General features: G+C 37.4%; 1 protein-coding gene across 2 annotated transcripts; it reads right to left on the bottom strand.

Moving 5' to 3' along the window:
- Positions 1–15,355: 15,355 nt before the first annotated feature.
- LOC135239524 (activated RNA polymerase II transcriptional coactivator p15-like) lies at positions 15,356–17,755 on the bottom strand. Of its 2 annotated transcripts, none has more exons than XM_064308222.1 (5): positions 17,528–17,755; positions 16,637–16,709; positions 16,159–16,275; positions 15,822–15,930; positions 15,356–15,730 (listed from the first exon to the last, which is right to left on the bottom strand). In XM_064308222.1, exons 1-5 carry the CDS (start codon positions 17,638–17,640, stop codon positions 15,651–15,653), a joined length of 492 nt encoding a protein of 163 aa, XP_064164292.1. In that variant the 5' UTR covers positions 17,641–17,755; the 3' UTR covers positions 15,356–15,650. The 2 variants fall into 2 exon arrangements, with proteins under 2 accessions (XP_064164292.1, XP_064164294.1); XM_064308224.1 differs by lacking the exon at positions 17,528–17,755 and adding an exon at positions 17,368–17,521.
- Between the last annotated feature and the right edge of the window lie 389 nt (positions 17,756–18,144).

Genomic DNA, 18,144 nt, shown 5'->3' with positions numbered 1-18,144 from the left:
CTTGCAGTGAGTTAACAGTCTTAATTGCTAGCCTAAACTGTGTATGTATTTTTTTTGTTGTTGTTTTTTTTTGTATGAAATTGCCACTGTGCTTTTTCAAGGGTTGAGAGGCTGTTCAATTTTCTTTAGTATCAATCAGCTGATATCCTGTATTTTTGGTTCTCACTTACTGTGGAGGCTTGTACATCTATAATTTGTTAACAATTGCCTGTTAAACAGCATTTGATAAGGCTATGAAAATGCTATAGAAATATGAAATTGATATTATCATATTTCCAATGTTTTAGGTGTAAAAATATTAATGCCATTTTTCTTATGAACTTGTAAAAAAAAGTGAATTGATTAGTAAATTTGCGAGCCATCAGTGGAGTTGAATTAATCAGAATATTTCCACATGTAAACCTCTATATGGAGCCCCTAAAGGGACATATGGGTGAGAAAGAAGAAAAAAAAACACTTTTGTAAGATTTAACACTTTTGCTCATAAAACATTTAACTTTCTTGGATCAAAGTAAAGGCACTTTCATTTTCTAGTCGCTAGTGAAAACTAGCTACATAGTTTCTGTCAGTGTTCCAAGAGACAGCCATAAAGTCAGTTTATCAACCCAGCTAGCCAGAGCAAATTAAATGTTTTGCAAGATAACGCGAAGGTTTTGTGAGATTATGCGAGAGTATTTTTATCACCCATGTCCCTTTAGGGGCATACCTCTAAGATTAATTAACATTGGACAGCAAAAAAAATATTTAAGAAGTCATATTTGTTCCTTAATTAAAAGTTTATCAGTTAGTACACTCTTTCTAGACTGTGATCAAACCTGGTAATACCAAACTGAACTCAATGTGTTGAGGCAGAATCTGGGCGAATTCAGTTTCCTTTTGTTTTTCTTCCTGTAAGTGATATAAACAGATGTACAACAAATCTGGAATGCAACATTGTCATCAAATATTGAAATCAAGTGTTTTGAGACTTCAGAGGTGGAGTCGGCACTGATGATTTAATTAGTGTGGATATTTTACAAAGTGATTATGCTGTATTTTATTGTAATATTCCCTGTATTTTCCGAATACATGTACATGTAACCAACTGGAGAATGACTTAAAATAGAGGATGTATATATTTTTCAGGTTTAATTGAAACACATGTAAAGTGTTTTATTTCTATTTGCTTTTTAAATGAAAGATTTCTCTTTAAATATATATTAAATCTTGATATTTGCAAGTGCTGTGCTTTTTAAGGGTTTGAGAAACATACATAAGCACCAACACAATGCATGCATGAAAATTGAACACACGAACACTTTCCAATTTGAGTTGACCAAACTCAAAAGAGTTTCCTCCCATGTTTACTTTCTACTGACAGCATTGTCTGCAGCTGATGTTACTAAAATATTAGGATGAGCAGCCACTATGTCTGTATGCCCCTAAAATTTCTAAGAATTTCAGCTTGACCATAAAACTGAAATTAATGTAATTTATAGAAGAAATTCCAATGGCATTATATTTATCATAAATTTGTAAGTATTTGATTCTGAAATACATTGGATGAAAGTTTTCTTAGGTGGCAAAGCAATTTTGGCCCAATATAACATTTTTTTCCTAACGTGTGAAATGTGTCGTAGAGAAAAAGAGAAATGTAAGGTCCAGGCAACTGAAATATGTGAATTCTTTCTTGCCTTCACAAACTTCCAATAAATATTTTTAAATAATAAATAAAAGTATAAAAGCCTGTACCAAAATTGGCTTGCTTTCCTCCTTGGCTAAACGCCAAGTTTTTAGTGGGCGGAATTAACTGGGTGTTAGTTACGTAACAAAAACCTTAAGTCCAATAGAATCCTTTCTACAGGTAACATATAAATAACGCTCTTGTCTCTTTTGCACGGGTAAGACAAGCTAAGTTGAAAATGCATATGCATATGCCCCTTCTTTCATAGCCTATGTTATTTTATGATTTATTGTTAGCTATATACTTTTGGAAAGGTTTCCCTCTCTACAGAATATTTAGGGATCTTTCATCAACTACGATCCTCCATTTTCCATCCCCACTTCCTTAAACATGTCCACTACTACAACGCATGTTGCACAATCTCAAAGTTATTGTGTGTTCTCATTCAGAGACTTAATTTCAGGTATTGATCTTTCAGGTATTTTCTGGAAAAGCCTGAGAAATGAACTTGTTAAAACAGTTGTTGATTTATTTCTAATCTTAAAGTTTTAGATTATTTTATTAATCTAAGATAATACTGAGTTTATCATTTTGAAAACAGCAACAGTTGTGACCCCTTTAAATGTACACACATTTAATATAAGCGGCGACTCTGGTAAATAAATAAAAGTAAACAATAAAATACATATGTAAACACTTCTTGACATTATTTTCTCAAAGATGAGTACATTGAGTTCTCAATTAATAGTGCCCCAAACCTTTGGGAGGAAGAAATATTAATTTCACTCTAATTTGCTGTTTTCTTGTATGATCTTAATTGTAGTGCGTTCAGTTGGGCTACACTTATGTTCTCTTTCATTGGAAGTCACTCTGGATAATAGAGTCTGTTGGGTTAATGATTCATTTTCTTTCATGTACCTCAGTCAGTTCAGTTTACCTGGTAAAAAGGCAAAAGTGAATGAATACAAGACTATTAAATACCTTTGATAAATGTGTCCAGCTAGTTTATTTGCTGCCCTGCTCCTGTACTCCACAGTCATGACAAAAACAAAAGGCCGAAAAAAATAAAATAAGATAAATCCTCAGAACAGAACTGACAAAAAAAAAAACAATTTATTTTACTGGTGAATTTAGCAGCCTCCCTCCTGTTGCTGCTTTTCCCCTTATTTACGACACACAACTTTTTCATTTTCAGAAGGAATGCAATTTGAAGACAAGTAGCTCCTTCAGCCCCTTTGTGTCCTTTGTTCTTTATTTTAAAATTCTGCACCCCTGGCCCAGGAGGTTTTTGCCAGAGATGTGGCATGTGTAAAAATAAAAAGCAGTGAAACACTCACTCAGCTCTGACCCTGCGGTGAAACAATATGAACATTCTAATCGCACATTGACTCATTATTTAAATTTATCAGAATGTTCCTACTATACAGTATTTACCTTTTTTTTAGTGTGGTATAGATTTTTGATGTGTGGTGTTCTCTAGTCTCATTTGCACCCTGTTTTGATTTAGGTCTCCAAAACAGCTTGGCAATGAACTTGAAGGACAACAATGGCTTTGAATGCGGCTTCAAATCAGTCAATAATGTTCCTTGCAATTGCAATTTTATTACATTCGTCATACATCATTAATTTGAGAAGTACAGTAATTTACAGATACAGTAAGATGTGTGACAGAAATGAATTGAACAGGTGCATTTGGGCCCTAATTTAATGTAAAAATACACAGGCTTCTTTTTAATTTAATTTATGTTCTTAAGGTTTTGTAGTTTTTACAAATATGGATTATGTATTAACACATAACATGGATTATGAAAACATGTTACATTAGCTTACATTTCTTAGTCAGTCTTAAGGACAAACTACATTGCTATAGGGCGGAATAAACCCTGCTGATAAAAATATTTAAAAACAGTGTAAATTGTAAAATAAGAAAGGATCTATATCAAGTTGAACTAATTTAGATTTGAATTGGTTGTTTTAATAAGAACACCTGAATCCTGAAATTTAAGCCATGAAAATAAACATCAGTTCTCGGTCAAAACGATACAAATCTGGCGCTGAAAAGAAAATACTCACAGGAATGTGAGCAAGCGTTTCACAGCTCCTCTTTGGTAAATAAATGTCATTTTTTTGTGCAGAATAGGTTGGCTCTTACATACAGTACATGCTGGCATGCACATACCCTGAGCCTTTTTTTTTTCTCAGCCTCATAATGGCTTCCTTGACTTTCACTGGCACAACTCTGGTCCTCATGTTGACAAATGTCAATAACAGAAAAAAAGAAAAAAACTGAGAATCAAGCCTAGATTCTGAAAGCTGTCTTATACCTACGCTAAGAAAGCATTTTAACACACCTGACTTATCAAAAATACCTGTGAAGCCATTTGTCACAAACACTATGCTACCCTGAAATGGGGGAATGAGGCTATATACACAACGTGCCATAATTTCTCCGTGGTGAAACTAAGATGTATAAACATATGCTTTAATAAAAGTTGAGATTTTGCACTTTATCTGCAAGTATGGAGTACATAGCCAAATCAAGAAAAAAAATGTATTTGTCCCAAAACCAAATACCCCCTCTTCCTCTGTGCTGTTGCACTATGGTTTTCAATGGCCCAAGAATTGTTGTGTGGTCAATAAGCAATCAGTAAGAGACGTTTTTCCTGACACAATTCTTGATTTTCAGTTATTATAGTGGTTTAAAATGATTTCATTGCATCATTTGTTTAGTTAAAGCATTTGTATTCCACCACAATAATGCTGCTACTCACAAAAACATGTCAAAAGATTTTAATTACTTATCAATCCTCCCACCCTCCAATGCTGAAACCTTATCTTGTTTGAGAATACCAGCATGTTGGATTATCAGTTATGCCCAATCAGACACACCAGCTAGTCGAATATCAAAAATGATTCCCACATAGAATAAGCTTTTCTTCCCACGCAGCTGAGATCGCCATAGCAACTCCTATACCTCAGTGGCTCTTCACATTTCTGCCTGCACCCTCTTGGGGAGTTCACATTATTCAGTTACGATGTAGGAACAGGCCAGCCTGACCATACACACTGCCTGGAATGCACAACAGCACACTGCACATGTGGGAGCACAATATTACACTTTACACAGGTCAAGGGGTAGACATTTAGACTTCAGCATTGCATGGCACACTCCTAAGCATTCCGAAGGACACTGACCAGTTTCATGACAGGGCTGAATACAATTTTAGAACTGTGCTTTATGCTGGATTCAACAGTGAAGTATTTTCAGTGTTAATTATGCCCAGAAGGCCTATCACATTTTTCAGCTTAGTACTAAGCTAGTACTTCTCACTGTGTGTTTCCCATTGAGAACTGTATCTTTGCTAATACTGCAATCATGAAAGTACAACATTATTGGTAATGCTACTAATCACACAAGTTCCACAATGCACAAGTTCAATAAAAAATAGATATTGTAAAGTGTGCATAACTTGCAAGTAGAATTTTCCTAATTTCTACTGAGAAGACAGATTTAGACAGCCAGTGTTTTAACTACAAGCACATTTTAAATTTTTTTCATTGCAGTACTGGCGTCTGCTGTTCTTAGATGGTTTGCTACCTTTATGTAATTCTTTTTTGTGTCTTTTCCTACGTCTGTTTTTGGAAGGTGAGTACTGCTATAATACCTATCTGGCATGCATGTGAATAATGTCTGAGCATCCCATAATTTTCAACTTTGTACATGACAATACTCAGACATCACAATATTGCTTGTAAATCACAATCAGAGACAACTAGCTTGTTCTTTCCCAAGAGTATGATACTTAACAGCAGCTTGCAATACTGATGATTAATTGTGAGTACTAACGAGGTGAACCAAGCAAGACTTAAAAGACTGAGCCTGAGATTTCCTCAGTCGGTTCATTACCAGTACTGTAATTGAGAAATATATTATCTGGGGTGATAAGTGACTGTTATAAATCAAGCCAAGCCTTTTATTTCCAATTTAATTAGCTGTGCCAAGGTGTGACGTAAAGAAGTTCCCTTGGCAGATTAATAGTTAGTTCCAAGCAACATTAAATAACAGTGCTCGGGGGTCATAGACCCTAGCGGCTGAATGATTGGCACCTCAGAAATTACAAGTATGCTAAAACAAGATTGTTTGATGTGGGAATGTAAACATGCTGCAGTTTCAAACATTCACTTATAAATGAGGCTTAACACCAACAGGCTAGCTGTCCATTTAATTAATGTTGCCCGTGTTTGCTTGGTTGTGTCTTTTAAACCAAGTACGAAGGAAAGTAATACAGAAGGAATTCCTGCATGTGTTTCACTTATCTTTTTGTCCATCAGTCTGCCTTTATCTGCATTTCGGTCTGATATAAAAAACAGTCAAGGATTTGCATCTAGCTCATTGGCACTCTAAATTTTGCATGTTTAAAAAATTTCACCAAGTGGCATAACACCAAGTGGCAAATCTATTTAAGACCTTTGTTCTTCAAACTGCAATGTGTCGTATGGCTCCTAAAATTGCTAATGCCAGCTGTGGACAAACATCCCTGAGGATGATGCAAAATTGTCCATGACACCCTCCAGAGAAACGTGTCAGTTTGCAGGGTACCCACGCCTCATTCCTCAATCTCTCTTATATGTCAGCTTTCAATTACTGCAGGCTGTTACACAGCATTTCACAGGGGAGATAACAAATATTATTCCTGGACCGCTCCAGGAACAGGTTATCAAGCTTAACTCAGTAATGATACCTCTGGTTAATCACAGGCTGCCTGTGATCTACCTGTTCCTGAGTGGAGCAGACCTTTGGCACAGTTTAAATGCATAGCTTAAAAGCAGGGGCTGAGTCTGAATGCATGTTTGTCAATGTGTCAAAGGCAACACAAGCCAAGATGCACCATCTCAGATTTGTAGAGGACATTGCAGTGACAGAAAAAATAATGGGGAGCAAAAAGATATTCTCAAAAAATCAACAGGTAATATGAACAGAGTGTATGGATATTGGCCCATTAGGGAACAGATGGCTGAGCTTTCAGTTGCTTCCATTTAACTTTAACCATCTTCAAGAGTGATCCAGAACTCAGTGACCTACATGTTTCTAAGAACAAAACTGTCCACAGATAAACAATCGGGCTGTCAGGTAAAGGAGAGGTGGAGGTATAACTTCAAAAAGTGGAGCATTATTCTTTCCTGGGTGACCTGCGGACAGTAGAAAATAAAGACAGATGCTAAGCTCACAATAGCAACACTCCAAAATATCCCTCATGCCTGCCTTTCATCAGCCTAACAGGATTGCACAATCACTTCACTGATCTGGGAACACCACTTCTGTGTTTCAAACAGGGAAGCCGATGACACATGCCAGCCCGGATGGTTGAATTATAGGACAATATGGGCAAGAGCCACAGCCACAAAAGACTTTAGCAGAAGAAATGCAATAACAACAAACAGCAGATGATGTATCTGATACCTCAGGAGTAACTGATACAAAAATTCAAGGCAGACATGCAGGTGCAGGCATCATTGGAAACATTACCGTTGGATATCATGGTGTTTTACATTTTATGGTATTGTTTGAATGAGATCAAGCCCTAATGCAGGTGTAGAACTGCTCTCAAGTGTGTTAAGCATCTGTTGAGGGTGTGGAGAGAGTGGGTTAGATCACCATATAAGGGGAATAAACAACTTTAAATGGGCCAGTCAGGGGTGTAACATGCAATTCAATTTTTATGGAGAATATAACAATTCTGGATGTCAACATTCCCTTGCCTTCATTTTGACTTGTCCTGGTCTCTAAAGAAGATTTATTCTTATAGATCTTTTGCCTGGCACAGAGAAATCTGTGTGTCCAGAATATGAAGGCAAACACCATTTTCCACAAGTGCATGAGGCGCAGAAGTTTAAACGTTGACATGATGTAAAGTAGATGACAATTCACACGGCACACATTATCAACAGCCCTCTCTCATTTTTTTTCCTCTCAATTATTTTGTTGATGCGTGAAAATTCCAAACTGTGGAGCAGCCAGGGTAACTTGACTGCATTGTTACAGTCCTTCACCATTAATCACAAACATTATTAATTTTCCTGTTATATGGCTTGAATTATTGAAGGTCCTTGGAAAAGCTAGCAAGAGCATTTAATTAAAGGCCCATCTTTTAGAGTAATCCCTATAACCACTGATGCATATCAAGTTTTAATTTCAATTTTAATTGCATCATCAAATGGCTAAAAGTCTATTTACCATACATAGATGAGGGAGTGAATGAAAACCCTAATGTGAGGTTGAACCCTGAAGACTCTTGTGGTTTTGCTGAATATTATGGGCCACAGTTCAAAAATGAGGATAACAGTATGTAATATAATTGTAAAATAATTATTACTTATTTTTAAATTAAAAAATAATAATATAGAGGAAATCTCGAATTTATTATAAAATGTATAATAATGTATCTCCTCTCCTGGATGCTGATAGGTCCAGGATTATCCAAGATTTAATGTTTCATTTCATAGTATCTGCATTGCTTTCAAATTAAAGTTATTTCATCACTTCACCTCCACCAAATGTTTTTACTGAAACACGACTGGCAGGTTATTATCATCGGTTTGCAGAAACCAAAACAAAATCTCTCACGCCAGACACAGCAGGTGAAAGCCTCTGCTCTCCCCATGGCGAGATAGAGGTACCAATCACTCAACATGTCTCCACTCAACAGCATAGGGGATACAGGTATGCCACAGGGACTAAGAGCCAGGAGCTGAGATAAGAGACTTCATTTCTGTCAATTAGCCATATTCTCTCTATCAGTTTACTGACTCCCGAATGTTTTCTTTTTTTGTTCCTGGGATGGCAGTACCATGCACTCGCAGTACCGAGGATGAAGCCTTTTTGATTCTTTCCTATAGAAAGAACATACATTACTAAAAGGTCTGAATTGTAATCTTATTTTGTACCATCTAAGCACCAGTTTCAATATCTCTTACATACATACTTACATATATGTTCTACACACATATATACATACATATATATTTTCTTTCGTATGGTATTATCACCTGAACCAACACTTCTCTGAGGGAAAACTATCAAGCTAAAGAAATAATTTATTCTGCTACCTTAACTTAATCGAAAATTCTAATTTTAAACTAATTTGTTTGTTCTTTGATGCATTGTTTAGCTAGTGAGGAGTTGAATACATTCAGTCTATTTACCTAAAATAACTAAACAATGTCCTGTTTCTTCCAGAATGCATTTTCATTTGGTGCATCAAAAACATTTTGGTTTTGGGTATGTATGCAATTCCATGGTACTAAAATGACGTGCATTCAATGGAATGGAAAAATTGGGATTTCGGCTGTGGCTCAGAATTTTGCAAGAACTGATTTCACAGCATATTGAAGTTCAACTCAAATGACCCCAATGCAAGTGTTCTTGTTTAATGTAATCCATGTTTTTCTCCCATCACTGAGCAACTCCAGGCTTTCAAAAGGGGAATAATTATCAGCAGGTTTTTGTTATACTGTAACTATCTAGTATAAATGATCATGTTTTATCTACACATGTTCCAAACCCAAGAGGCATTGAATCTTTCTTAAATTTTTCCTTGTAAAAATAAAACAGTGCAGTCACCTCAGCCATTGTTAACATCTAGAAAAGCTTATTGTTCATGTCAAAAGGGAAGAAACACACCAATGAGAATGAAGCACAATAGTGCATGTATTGAAACCACTTTATATAGGCTAACGCTTGATAATGGATATTATAATAATGGATACACATTTCTGACCGTCGTGTCTAGTTGCTGTCTGAAACGGACTCATCTTTTTTAAAAAAATTTTTTTAAACGTTTGATGTAGGATATCACTAAATAAAAAACTTGGAGCTTGGAGCTTGGAGCTTGGAGCTTGGAGCTTGGAGCTAGGAGCTAGGAGCTAGGAGCTAGGAGCTAGGAGCTAGGAGCAAGGACTGACAAGTAGAGACATGAAGAGGCACTGAACTGAGCACAACCAGTAACTAAAATACAGAGTAAAACATGTGAAGACAATCACTGACAATCAGCAGATGTGAGGAATGTGAGAAGACAATTATCCAATTACTGCAACAATTAAAAAGCATGAGGCACGAAACACAGAAAATTCACAGAATACAGGAGATAACTAACACCAGTCAACAGGTGGTGACTGGCGCCTGAGAAGTGGAGCTGTGACAGTACGTACATTTGTAGAGTACAGGCCAAACGTATTAGTCCACCTGTATTATTATTATTTTTTAACTTTAGGTAGAGAATAATTCAGTTAACTTATGCGCATTTATAGAATACAAACCAAAATACAAACTTTTTTTTTCCCATTTCTACCAACAACAACACAAAAAGATGTGCTTTACTTAAAAATTAACATAGACATGACTTTCCTCAAAATAGCCTCCCTTGACTTTAATTACAGTTAAACAAATTATTAGATGTCTATCCAGTCAAGTGGGAGGTGGAGGGGTGGAAGGAAAGTCTTATCTAGCTTAAGTTTTTTTTTTTTTTTTAAACTACAGGTAGCCTAATACCATTGGCCTGTAGGCTTTGATGTGCTGAGCCTAGAAAACATATTGTAGCAAGGTTATTCCCAGTGAGAAATTGCAAAGAAGATTTCCAGGTGTAATGTTCAGTGTTTAGTACACAACTAAAATTTTTATCTTTGCCCACTCTATTTGGAATATATCCTCAGTGAAAAGTGAGATAAGCAAGGAAAGGAACAGAAATAAACCAGTTAACTAATCATTCTCTTCTTCTAAGGTCAGTTCAAATAAATTTGAAGAATGTCTTAAGTTCTATCCTTTCATAAACAATTTAATGTGATATGAGAGCTATCTTTCAGAGCTGATAAGTAATGCTCATAAAATTGCCCACACTTTCTCATGTTGGAGTTGAGCCAGCTGGAACTTTTGTTTATTAATCCCTGTATGTTTTCCTTAGAAACTGTGTGTATTTGTGTGGGGTTGTTTTGTTATAGCAGAACCTTTTCTCCCTATGTGTGCCAACTCTTGTGCAAGAGACTCTCACTTGATAAATACATCATGATTATTTGTGTATAGATACATTCTCAGGGTTAAGTTTCATAAAAATATGGAGGCACTAGATATAATTTCTCATTGAAAAAGATTTGACTGGCGACATGTATAATCAGAACAATTAGTCTGCACCCCTTTGACAATGTAACTGCCACGTTTTGTAGTGCGAGGACTCTGGGTGACAGAGGTGAAGGGTCATCCCTGGATGACCCCAGTAAGGCTGTCCAGCCAGATTTTTCTGTGGATAGACGCAAAGTAACGCTGCACCTGCATATATAGGGGCTCGTGCCAGGTGTCACACCTGGGTTACTCACGGATACCCAGTTACACACGAACAGCTGCAGGCATTGAGGGCCCACAATGCATCGGCAGCAAGCCTTTGAACTGCAGTGTCTGCAGCCCGCAGAGCCATTGCCTGAGATGTCTGTCAAACACTGCCACCATGCATTTTACATTGTAGAAGCTCATGTGGGCAAAAAAGCAGTTACATAATTGGAGAACATAAAGTAAACAAAAGGCTATCAATTTACCAATGCTGTCACACAACGGTTTCATAGCATTCCAGTAAAGGTGTGTAAAAGATTTTTTTTCTTTTAAAGCTTGGAGTTTCAAATAAAACAGAACGAAAGGAAATCTTCTTGTGTTCTATTTGAACACGTTCTAATAGAGTTCTAAGGACATATAGCTGGATTACATGCTGAATCCTTGAAGGTATTCAGAAAATTTTGGATTCAAGAGTGTCTTTTTGATTATTATTCTTGTTTTTGGATAATTTATTATAATGGTAACATCACATTAATTAGCCCTTGCTTCCCACAAGCATCCTACAGACGTTATAATGTCCATAAGTCTAAACACTAACCAAAATCTATTGTTTTTGGTTGGTGTGCACATTTGGCACACAATATTAAAACAGAAGACAGGTGGCTTGTTTTTGATCATTGCTAATAGGTGAGAAGTGTTTGTGGTTCACAGGTGTCTTCAATAGGAAGCAATGGAGTCACATTTCTTCTCATTGACTATACCATTCAATCAGTCATAAAAGCCCATCAGTATATTCTGTGACCTTCACAGAATTATACATTCTCCAATAAACCTTCAGCTCAGCTGGCAAGCCATATCTTTACCAAGTGCTTGTTGCTAGGGCACCACAGAACACTTACTACAATTCAGAGTGTGCATAAATATGTCTGTTCTGGTACACAAAGAATGGCCACACCTCTCTGTTCCTTACAACTAATTAACAGTAGCCTAAATTAGAATCACAATTTAAAAATCCCTCCAATGTTCCAATTGGTTTACACTGACAGCATGGAGACATGTCGCATGTCTCCAAACCAAATGCTAGTTGCTGACATCTCCTTCTGTCCTTCAGCTAGAAAAGGACACAAAGAAAGGAAACAAGGAGGTAAAAATAAGCTATTGGAATACACCCATTGCGTCTTCCTCCAGCTCAATGTCAGTGTGACCTCAACCTGTGAGCAGTGGTTTGAATAGAAGCAGAAAATGACATGACGCGATCTGGAGGAGAGTGCATGCTTGTTTCCGCTCACCTGTACTGACAGAGGTGGCATCACTAAGCGTGACTTATGAGTACACCTAGACATTCAAAATTTTTAAAAAGGGTTAAAAAAAGCCTCTCTGCCAGACCACATCATACAAAAAGCCATGACAAGATGACAAAACATTAGAAGGTTGTGGGAGGTCTGATCACAGATCACAAATCATTTCTGCTAGACAGTATCCTGCTCCATGCAATGTCCTCCTCCGCAACAACCTACAAATCAACACTTAAAAAGGCAGAGCAACCAACAAGGGTAAACTGCGCAACTGGCTCCCTCTTGTGGAACGTTCCCTGACTTACATAACATTAGCAAATGGACCATATCGCCATCCTTTTTTTTTTTTTTTGTTCAAGGCAGCTATTTTTTTATTTGTTGAATATGAATATGTATTTTTCCCACCAGTCAGGTTAATGTGAGCCATTGGGTTTAAAAGTCAATTAGAAATCTATAATACTGTTTAGCATTACATTTGTCATTTTCCCCAGTGAGAATCCAAGAAATGTGTACATTATGTACAATCTTTTTTCCCAATTCAAATTCTGGGTCGGTTTGCAGTTACTACCCAAATGTCCAAATTTAATAGATGGAGCCTGGAGTTTTCTGTTTTTATTTATGTCACAACACATTCACATTTTAGAATGTAGAGTCTCGGTCCACCTATATCCACCTATAATCATCATGCAGTCTAAAACCAATTTAAGATCACTAAATAAACTGTTCTTGATTTAAAAAAAAAAAAAAAAAATTGGAAAAATTCTATTGTTAAGATGTCTATTTTAATCGTGCAATGGGGAAAAATGTGGTTGCCATGGCAGCATCGAGTCTGCATCTCAACAAGCAGCAGTGATCGGAGGGTTTGAGTGTTATAGAAATCATTCTCAGAGAAACAAGAGCAGACACCTTATATTCACTTCTATACGTAATACAATATAGTCTTTGGTCGATGCAAGGTTAGCGATGTAGGCAGGAACCTTATAGATACTATAAATAAAACAGAACCACCATTTACTTTGACAGATTCCAATAACATTGGGTTATCCTTGAAAAGATGGTTCACTCCACACTACAATTCTAAAGACTAAAGGGTTCCAGCAGTCCCAACCACTCTGAAGCCTCTACAGAACCATCAAAAAGTATATGCCCCCTTCCTGATTAGCTCTATTATTGCATATTTGTAACACTGAATGGTTTCAGATCTTTTGACAAAATGTAATTTTGAAACTCAGTAAACACAAAACACATTAAAAAAATTATTTCATCTATATAATGGAAAAAATAAATCAAACACTCATATCACTTATGGTGAAAACTGCTCCCTTAGTTACTCAATTAACCAATTAAAATTGAATTGATAATTAAGATTTAGCTGATGGGACACAGCCAGTCCTGTTGAATCTAAACCTCACTCGTATTGAACCTTACCATCAGAGTGAAGTATTTGCCACAAAGTTTCTAAAAGCACACTATGCCACCATCAAAGGGATTTCCAGAAGAGATGAAAAAAAAAAGTTATGATATATCAGTCTGGAAAGGGTTACAAAGCCATTTCTACGGCTCTGGGACTCCACCAAGTCACAGTGAGAGCCATCTCCAATAACAGAGAAAATCAGAAAGGGGGCAAATACTTTTTCACAGCACTGCACTAGTTATTTCAGACTTTTCATGAGAACACTCCACACGATATTCAAATTCAAAGATATTTAGCAGATGTTTTTAGATGATTTAAGTGGCTTGCAGAAGTGCATTTCACACGGTCAGACCGTAATAACTAGAGATAGGTACAATTATGATCATTACAGCCTCTCACCATCAGGGTGCTTGCCTGTGAAATAAACTAGAGAGAAGGGTTTAGGTTTTTACCAAATCAAGTTAAATACAAACATTGAGGTATAATTTGAAAATGCGTTCAGACATCAGGGGAAGACAGCCAGTGAATCTTCCTTCCTGACTTACTGGGGAAGGTTGCTCCATTACAGGGAGATTAGGGCAGAGGATGGTAAACAGTGAGGTCTGGTTGGAGTGCATGGTATGATCATTGTTCTTATATCATTCTTGATCAGAATTATCATTCTTTATTGTAAAGCACTTTGAGCTGTATTTCTTGTATGAAAGGTGCTATACAAATAAAGTTTATGATTATTATTATTATTATTGTCTTAGGACAGGAAGGGCAGTACCATTTTCAGAGTTTTATGCCAGTGTAAAAGATTTTAATTAAATGTGCACAGCCACCAGAATCCAGTCAACGCTCAGGGCACGTTTCAGCAGGTTGAAGACCAGGCAGGCACCAGCATTTTTGACTAGTTAGTGTCAGGATGGTACAGGGCAGTAAGCCCACCACAAAGATGTGGTAGCAGTAATTTTGTTTGTTCAATTTGGACAAGAAATGTCAAGTCAGCAATAGCAAGAGAAACAACAGCACCAAACAGGACAGTGAAAAATACAACAAACTTAAAGCCGTAATAGATTTAAGACACAGATGTAGATCAAAGCTGTCTAAGACAATGTTTTGTTAAAAAATATAGGCAGATTACCTTTATTTCAGAATCCAGGCAGTTATTAAACAGCTTGAATAACAAACTATTGACAGAATGCTCAACTGACTTTTGAATTCCAAAGAAATATGTTTTTTTTTTTTTTAAACACACAAATGAATGCAAAAGACTGGACTGTCCCAGTGTCGACTGTGGCTGGTAGCCCAGCAGGGTGATGCACAACTGCCGCTAGCACTGCCTAGGGGAGCCTGAGTAGGCCAGGACGACAGCATCTCATCCTGCACTAGTGACACCGCTGGTCAAGAGGATGGCTGCACATCTGTCCAGCTGTGAACGCATGAAGTGCCTTCCTACGACTGCTGTCTGCACAAACCAGACAAACCAGTGGTGACAAAAAAAGAAACACAGATTGGCATCACATTCTTCTTGGGATAGCACGTGCTCATCTGCTCTCTCCAAAACCAACAGTGGAGGTTGCAGCAATGTGTGCTGGTGAACAATGCAACTGGGTATTCCAAATTGGGGGAAAAAAACTGGATAAAGTATCAAAAGAGATTGCAAAATAAATACTGTACATGCATTTAATCAGCATTTATGGCCTTTATTGAATACTATGAACAAAAAACGAATCACTCAGACCTCACACCTTTTTCCACCTCACACAGGCTTGAGCCATCCACAAACATGATAAAACAATGGTTTTGTACCCACTACACACATCACATGCAGAAAATTCAACTGAACTGCATATATACACAATGTAGTCTTAGTTGCTTACAAAAGAATTCTTTCCTTTAGAAAACATTTTTATGCCAGTGTAAAAGTTGGTAAATCTAAAAACACTAAGCAAGCTTAACTTCTAAACAAGGAGGAGCTTATATCCTCTTCACGGCATCATCAATCTCGGAGATTTGCTGCTTCAGCTGGCTCCACTGTTCTGGATTCAAAGAGATGCCTGAGAAGATTTCAAAATGGCTGTTAGGGTCATGTGACACAATAGTGTTTACCAATTGGATCTCTTTATCAAGACAGGATACAATGTTTACCTTTTCTACCTGGCTTCATCTCTCCCTCCTGGTCCATCCAATACTCACGAATGTCAATCAGCACCTTGCCTTTAAAGTCACGGACACTGACATACCTCATTTTCCCGATCTGAAACACATACCAAGTCATTACTAGCTGCTCACTGGCTACAAACTACCTACCAAACTGCTAGGATAGAGCAAGCGTATTTTGGAAGATAAAACACATTTTTCATCAGGGAAGAATAATTAATCTATTATTACATTACACACTTCACTATTTGCCCATAGGAGGGCTCTCTCAATGCAAAATGTATTTAAAACTTCAAGTACAATAAAAAAAAGTTGTGTCTCTTACTTGGAACATGTTATCATCTTTGTTGCTGCCTTTGGAGGACCCGCCTGCCCTGGAAGTCTCCCCAGACTTCTGTTTCTTTGCTGGCTTCTCTGGTGGGGTTGGCTTCTTCCTCTTGGCCTGTGAGAGGAAACCAAATCCACATATTCACAGAGCATAACCTGTACCTTTCACATGCTAAGCAGAGCTGAAATGCTCTAAATGCAACTCACCAAAGCCACGTAAAAAAGCACAACATTGGTTCACATACAAAATGCAATGGTGACTGGTGTACATGAAAAGCACATAATGCATTATGAATAATTTCAAGATCCACAAAATGATCTGAACACATGCCATTACTACAGACTACATTTCAACCACATTTAGTCCCAAACTGATGTTATGGAAGATTTATGGCCAAGTATTAAGGCCCACTGTGTACTAGTGCATAACATAACTGTAAACTGTATGAAAAGCAAACCAAGCACACAGAACTCACCTTTGTCTCCACTTCACTGTCAGAGTCACTACCAGAAGAGGAGGTTGACAGCACTTCCTTTGATTTCGGCATTCTGAAACAAGATGATGTTGGTGATTACACAGTAAGCCCTCAAATGAAATGTTCAGTTAAGAACATGTGACAAAATGAGATCAAAAGGGATAGGCCACGATAAAATGTATATTTGCAATGACGTTAAAAGAATAAGACGTTGTTGGGCCTAGCGCATTATCTGACGTTAGCTACCGAACGATTAACAGAATAAATTGCGGCACACTGAATTTCCCCCGTTTCCTGACCGCAGCTAGCAAGCTAGCTAAAATGTTTTTGAGAGATGATATATTGCTCCGTATTACCACTGAACAGCACACTGTCTGGCTTGTTAGGTTATAATATGCAAACTTCCGCAAACGTTAGTTAACACCATCTCACAGTCCAACATTAACATGTCTAATAACAAGCAACTATAAACGCCAGGTGAAATCATTTAGCTAACGTTATAGTTGGCAAGATTTCGAACACGGCCTGTGCTGTAGCCACAGATAACGTATCGTAACTACCAAGCTAGCTTGTTAGCTCTGTTTTGCACATAGCATCTTCGTTAATCTGGATTATTGCAGCCAACTGGTTGGAATTATTCAATCGTAACTGGCTAGCTACAGTAGTAAATGCTCTAGAGTTAGCTTGCATACTTAAATGTAGCCTAGTTAAAATAAAATCTCACAGCACACCTTTCTTGTAGGCCCACAAAACGAATCGTAATTGCGCTAAAGAGTGTTCAATTCACCGCAGAATTGCACCAATTTAGGCACAAAGCTAAATGCAGTATTTCACTCTTCACACATACTGCATCATACCACTTTACTCAGTTGGTAAAAACAGACCACTTACTTGGAATGGTAGAGCGTTGGGAAAGGATTCTTATGCACAGGCGCGGGAAGTCTTCGGGTCTGGAGAATGAATAATGACGGTATATTCACGGAAATCAAGTTGGCGCATCTCATGCGCAAGTTCACCAAGCAAGAGTCACCAAGCAAGATGTCATAAGGATTACTAGTTTCATCTGCGCGAGGTATCAACACATCCGCATCTATACATCAGTGCACAAAATGCGCAGAATGTGTAAGATACAATATTTGTTTTTGAATCAGATGTGTGTCCCGTGGAGCTGCTCTGATGTTAAAATCATACATACTCTAGGTCACTATATTCACAACCCGATTATCTGCTGCCTTGTAGAAATAATCGACGAGTCTTCTCAGCGCTGGCCCCCTTATTTTAGGGCATGCTTTTGTAGAATTCTGATCAGCGCAAATGCACTTACCTTTATAATATGATGGATTGGCTAATGGGTACACTGAATTGCAAGGAGCATTGAGATGATATTAACATTAGTGAATCAAGGCACACATACGAGATGTCCAAATAACTGAAATGTAATTTTGGGAGGTCTATGGTTTGTGGTTTTATAAAAGGCGTAACACCTCTGAAGCATTGGGTTTGATACA

Source organism: Anguilla rostrata, chromosome 14, assembly GCF_018555375.3.
Source record: "Anguilla rostrata isolate EN2019 chromosome 14, ASM1855537v3, whole genome shotgun sequence".
Taxonomy (NCBI): Eukaryota; Metazoa; Chordata; class Actinopteri; order Anguilliformes; family Anguillidae; genus Anguilla; species Anguilla rostrata.
The sequence above is the reverse complement of the archived record's forward strand: the minus strand, read 5'-3'. Positions and strand labels throughout refer to the sequence as shown.

Excerpts from the sequence above, each read along its gene's own strand:
- LOC135239524 (XM_064308222.1), bottom strand. The coding sequence starts at position 17,640 with ATGAGATGCGCCAACTTGATTTCCGTGAATATACCGTCATTATTCATT. Across the intron at positions 16,710-17,527 it reads CCAACGCTCTACCATTCCAA|AATGCCGAAATCAAAGGAAG; the intron begins GTAAGTGGTCTG and ends ATCTTGTTTCAG. Across the intron at positions 15,931-16,158 it reads AAGATGATAACATGTTCCAA|ATCGGGAAAATGAGGTATGT; the intron begins GTAAGAGACACA and ends TATGTGTTTCAG.